We start from the raw sequence: 6,060 nt of genomic DNA, 5'->3' as shown, positions 1-6,060 counted from the left end.
CAAGTTGAATCTTCAGCTCAGATATCAAGTGAAGAATTGTTAATGGAAAAATGGAACTGAGAGACAATCTTGATATAATATTAGCAGGGGAGAAGATGACGTCTGTGATTGATGATCTTAAAGGGTCAATATTCTGCAGCTACTCAATCACCCAATGCATGATGGATATTAAAATACATTAGTAAAACATCTACAACATACTTTCAAATTAAGGTTCAACTTGACTTTAAAAATCTCAACGATCCAGCATTGATGGGTTTTATGACTTTTGGCTAAGCTCCCTCTTAATTCTGTTTACAAAAAATAAATAAATGAAATAACTTTCTGAAGCTGAGTGAAGAATCTCTCCATGTTATACATAACATTGGTGTCCAAAAACAGACAGGGTCTGGGCCAGCATTGGAAAAGAATTTTACTTACCTACTATATTGCAAAACAAAGATGTGTAAGTCAAGTTTTTCTTCAAAAGAAAATTAAATAGGAAAACTTCTCTTTAGTACAGACTGTCAACAGGTCTGCACATGGCTACAATAGAGAAGATGTTGCCAAAATAAAAAGGGTCTTGGATACCGCACCATTGACCATGAACCAGGGCAACAACCTTAAAATTCTGTAGTGAGGGGTTGAGAGAGAAAGCAAATACATATACACCTCATTGTGATAATTCAGTTTAATACTTCATTTATACTTGATGCATTATAAGAAACTATGGAAGCTTCTCCCAGCAGAGTGAAAAAGATAGAAAAGATCAAGGCTAGAATACTTATATTGTGTATTTACACTACTATAACTTTGAAGGTGCATCAGAAGTCCTGATACGACTGGAAAACATCTGTTCAATTTTTCATTTTTAACTGCCAAGCAGCTGTACTGATAGAAAGAGGAAAATGGAGACATTTCCTTGTAGAATCATCAGGGGATAAGACTCCTGCTGCTCCTTAGGTCACAGGTGGCACTTAACTCAAGATGGATAACCCACACCCTCATAGGAAAAGCATATACTCATTATGATAAAGCTACTGTGTGGACCCATTATGCTGAATAAAACCGAGCAATACCATGAAAGGAGCCACAAAAGTTTATTTAAATGTTGCGGTAATTACAGAAACAGAACAGAGATGCATATGGGTCACAAAACAAAACAAAAATACTGGCCCTGCAGCTCTTCACTGTGTAATTATATATAAAAAACCACAACACCTGTATTGAAGCAAAAGCAAAACTAGGTAGCGGAGCAGAAGTGAATTCTTTACACTGCAAGAACAACAGTTACACAGATTATTTCTAACTGATCACCATTTTCAGATCGGAATCACATTCCCATTTTAAACATGAGTTGCAGTTATCCAAATACAAAAGCAAATATTTATTCCATCTATAAAACAAATGGAAAAGAGTAACAAAGGGGCAAAACAAAGTACAAAAAAATGCTGCATCATCCTTTATGTACATAATCGCGCAGAAGCAAACCTAATGGATGTCAGCGCTTGCTCTTCTTTGACTTTTTGTGAGACCGGTGAGGAGTCCTTGAGCGCGACCTCGATCGCCTTGATTTCTTCGGAGAACTTGAACGAGAATGCTTTGACTTTTTAGGTGATTTTGATCGAGACCAAGATCTACCAAAAAAATTGGAATAAATAAATGCAAGCATAAATATTACCAAAAGATTTAACACGAGATACGAATCCCGAATATTGATGGACCTATTTGAAAAAAGTGTAATTTCGACTAGTTAACCTACATGCTAAGAAACTTCTGTAAGAAAATTCTATGCTTCTCATTGCAGACTAACCAATTGTCAAACACAGATTGTATGAAGATAGCACCTACCTTTTTTTCCGTTTGCTGCTCTGTCTTGGGGAATCTTTATATGCTGGGGACGGAGACCTAGACAGGGTATTTTCTTTTAGTAGTGACCTTTCAGACCAAGGAGACACGGATATTTCACATCGGATGCTTCTTGATGGACTTGGGGAGCTTGTACACCTCCTTTTCCTAAAATACAAACGCAATGTTAAAGTACTTCCAACGACAGTACATTGGTTAAAGTTTACCCAAATGGCATTGTTAAACCTGTTTTTTCTAAAGATTCTGAAATGTATGCAAATGATTATATTGTTCAATTATTGCTTTCCTTCCTAGTAACAAGATGAATTTAAATTAAAACAAGCCTCTTTCTATTTTATGTTTTGAGCTATGGAGATGATGCCTGGGCTGATGCTCTCTCACTGATCCTAATCCATAAATGCTGGTCTGCTTAGTTCAAACTAAGAAAAATTCTAATCAAGGCTACTAATATGAAACTTCACCAATGGAACAGTATCCATGTTATAATCTCAATATCCAAGTGTAGGTAACAGCTGAAGGTCTTGGGGGAGGGTGAAGTGAGAGAGGGTGCAGACCAGGGAAGTGTAGCTGGCAGTGTGAGAGGTAAGCATGGGTTCAGTTGAATAGTTACTCAGAAGTTAGACCTTTCCTAAGCAACTATTTAATTAATTTCATTGGAACTCTCCACATTCTCCAATGTAAGTGAGGAATTTCAGAGAGTTTGAGGCAGAGAGGAAATGCATGGTAGAAATTCCAATTTCCAAGGCAATTCCTTTGAAGCCTTCTACAATGAAGATTCCACAGATACCATTTGCAACTCCAATCCACACTGGAATAATAATGGGCTGGCGTAGGAAAATCTGGCTAATAGCTCTTTTTAAATGATCAAACAGTTAACAGTTCACTTATTCTTTAACAGGTGTTACTTATTCTCATATGCAACAGCCTTGTAAAGATGTTTTCACCCACATCTTAAGTTTTCTGTTCTGGAGCTTTTTGCTTGCAAACTTTTGTGCCACTGAGGACCTCTTTCCCCATTCACAGGACTCTATGATGGAACTAAAACTCCATCTCTGCTCCTTAGGTCACATAAATGCAGACCAAACTTAAAGCGATACATAACTCTGTCTAATTTAGAGTCCAAGTTTTGTAATAGTATATTTTGAACCTTCAGTATTAAGTTGGATGCTACTGTGACAAACAACTACAGCAGTTACAGATCCCAACAATCAAATAATTAATATTCACTTTATGCTTCCCAAAAACTAAACTGATACTGCCAAACTTCCTTCACAAAATAGGCACACAGTTATCAGACAGACCTTCACACTTTTACCACAATCTAAATCCAAGGTAAAAACTCGTAATTTAAGTCATTGAGGGACTCAATTTAAATTCTAAACATTTAGTTATGCAAAACATTTGATGTCCACACAAACATTTTAACAGAAGGCTAAACCTCATCACAAGAATTAAAATGCATAGAGTGAAATTTCAAGGCATCAGCTCAGCAAACGATTGTAGGAATTGGGATAAAAGTGCATCTACATGCAAGTTGTTCCACGGGCAAAAGGTAAGAATGACACTGAACGTCCTTCATCATTTGCCTCAAATAGTGTGAAAAAATGGAGGTGTGGAAATAAAACTTATTTCCAAACTCAGTTGGAATGGGACACAATATGAAATTCGGTGGCAAGTGAAAATAGTTTGTGAATCATATCAATTAAACTTGAACTTCAGGTATTACCAGAATTCCAAGGATTTGTTCCACTTTACAGTTTCACGTATTTGCTTACCTGGAGGGTGATGAGGAATTGCCTTTCTCCTTGTGCTTCTCTTTAGTCCGTGCTCGATCTTTACTGCGTTCTTTATCCTTGCTCTTCAGCTTATTCTTCTCCTTATCTTTGCTCTTGACTTTATCCCTGTCTCTATCTTTGCTCCGTTCTTCAGGTCTATCTTTTTCCTTTTTATCTTTCTCTTTGCTTGGATCTTTTATTCTCTCAAGATCCCCAACTTCTTTCTCTAGTTCTTTATCCTGGTCTTTTTCCTTTTCCTACGCACAGTGAAAAAAAAACGACTTTGACATTTTTTTGTTACAAAATATGGACTTTATATAAATGTAAACTATGAATTGCAATAATATTTCCTTCTCAGATTACTAATAATTATTTTGCTGCTATCATGCAACACATGATTTCCTTTAAATCGCGACATCTGAGGCATAATTGTTTTGATACTGCTTTCAACGCCCTCTATTCTTCTAATCAACCCGGTTCAGAAAGGTTATTACACACCTCTGGAGCAGGTGGGACTTTAACCCAGGCCTCCTGATCCAGAGATTGCGACACTATCACTGTGCCACAAGAGGGCCCCCAAAAAGTGGAACACCTCATGAATTTGCAAGTCATCTGCTGCCCTCCATGCTTTAGTCATTTACACTTACTCATACCTTTACGTTGTTACAATTGATACTGTGCAGAAAACCAGTTGCTCATTCTCTGCTCAACCTCAGGCAACTTGCCAACCACAGTTAACTATCTTACCTTTTGTAACAGTTTACTTCTATAATGCTCAACCTGTTGTTGAAAAGTCATTCCTGATTTCTTAGTCCTTTTACCAGATTCCAATTCATCTTGAAATTTCATTACTTTTAGCTAAGAAAGAAATGAAGAGTTAAGAATTCAAAATATAGTTGTCATTCAAAAAAAACCCAGCATGTTTACGGAAACAAAAAAAATCACATTTTATTTGTGTGTTGAGAAAATGGGAAATGTTGGCACCCCAAGGAACTTGAGAGTCCTTGCACATGAATCAAAGTGAGTTAACATGAAAAAATGTAAAAAAACTTTGTACTGGTAGTCTGAAATGCACAAAAACAAACTGCTGGTGAAACACAGCTTCAGAAGGTTCTGTTAACTGTTTTCTCTCCACAGATGTTGCCAGACCTGCTTCGCTTTTCAGCACTTTATTTTTTGTAACTAAACATGTAGATGTAGCAAATAATTAAAAAGGCAAATGTCAACTTTTCTTGCGAAACAATTTACATTTTTACTTCCTTTCTTCCAACTCCAATCACATCAAGGCTTTGTGAGACTGCATGAGTATCGTGCACAGTTCTTTTTTTAACCTTGGAAGGTCCACGAGACTGATTCTTAGCATGAGTGGATTTTCCTACGAGGAGAATGGAGTGAAGTAGGCCTACAATGCTGAGAACTTAGAAGAATGAGAGGTAATCTCATTGAAAAATATCTAACAAACAAAGGGATTGATAGGATAGATGCTGGGAGAACATTCCCTTGGCTGGAGAGTACAGAAAAGATGGTTATCCATGCAGGACCGGAGTTGCGGAGAAATTTCTTCAATGAAGGGATGTGAATCTTCCAAATTCTGTCACTCAGAAGGCTATGTTTGCTTAGCTGCAATTATTGAAACTGACATCACACGAAGTCAACGTGGTTTCACAAAAGAGAAAACATGCTTGATAAGTTTCTTAGATATTTTTAGAGGATATAACTGGTATGATACAAAGGAGACAGCTGATACGACATACTCTGATTCCAAAAAGCATTCAATGAGATATCACACAATACTTTAGTTTGCAAACTAACGGCTTATGGAGTTGCAAGTAGTCATATTAGTAGGGACACAGGATTTGTTAATGGACAGGAAGCAAAGAATATGGATAAACAGCTAATTTTTAAAGTTAGCAGTCTGTTTCTTGTGGATTGCCGCAATCTTCAGTGCTGTGGCCTCAGCTTTGTGCTGTCTATGTCAATGACTCAGATAAAGAGACGGACAATAATGTAACTACATTTGTTGACAATACAAAGCTGGGTGGAAGCACAAGCCATTAATAGAACCCAAAGAGACTAGAGAGATATTGACAGGTTAAGTAAACGGGCAAAGTGACAGGTGGAATATAATATGGGCAAGTGTGAAGTTATTCACTTTGATTGTAAGATTTGAAATTCAGAATAATTTTAAAAGGCATGTAACTTTTAAATGGTGATACACAAAGAAAGTAAGTATAATAATAGAAGAAACACAGCATGCAGGTACAGCAATCAACCAGAAAGGAAATTTGCATGTTAGTTTTTATTGCAAAGGGGCTGAACTGCAACAAAGAAGTCTTTCTATATCTATACAGTACTTTGGCAAGATCATACCTGGACGATTGCGTGCAATTTTGGTGTTGATACTTAAGGCAGGAAATAGTTGCTTTAAAAATGATGC

At 36.8% G+C, this 6,060-nt stretch overlaps 1 protein-coding gene across 2 annotated transcripts in view; it reads right to left on the bottom strand.

The window, feature by feature from the left end:
- Window positions 1-1,063: 1,063 nt before the first annotated feature.
- The window catches only part of u2surp (U2 snRNP-associated SURP domain containing), a 65,177-nt gene continuing 60,180 nt past the window's right edge, over window positions 1,064-6,060 (bottom strand). For both annotated transcript variants that reach the window (XM_087992205.1, XM_043704395.2), the window contains 4 exons: window positions 4,371-4,481; window positions 3,624-3,880; window positions 1,831-1,995; window positions 1,064-1,616 (listed from right to left, as the gene is read on the bottom strand). In XM_087992205.1, the coding sequence (XP_087848331.1) occupies window positions 1,481-1,616; window positions 1,831-1,995; window positions 3,624-3,880; window positions 4,371-4,481 (669 nt within the window). In that variant the 3' untranslated portion in view covers window positions 1,064-1,480. The remainder of the gene's footprint in view (window positions 1,617-1,830; window positions 1,996-3,623; window positions 3,881-4,370; window positions 4,482-6,060) is intronic.

The sequence above is a fragment of the Chiloscyllium plagiosum genome, unplaced genomic scaffold, assembly GCF_037043375.1.
Source record: "Chiloscyllium plagiosum isolate Xiang-an unplaced genomic scaffold, Cpla_swu_hap1 HiC_scaffold_11, whole genome shotgun sequence".
NCBI lineage: Eukaryota > Metazoa > Chordata > Chondrichthyes > Orectolobiformes > Hemiscylliidae > Chiloscyllium > Chiloscyllium plagiosum.
This window is presented reverse-complemented; position numbering and strand designations above follow the sequence as displayed.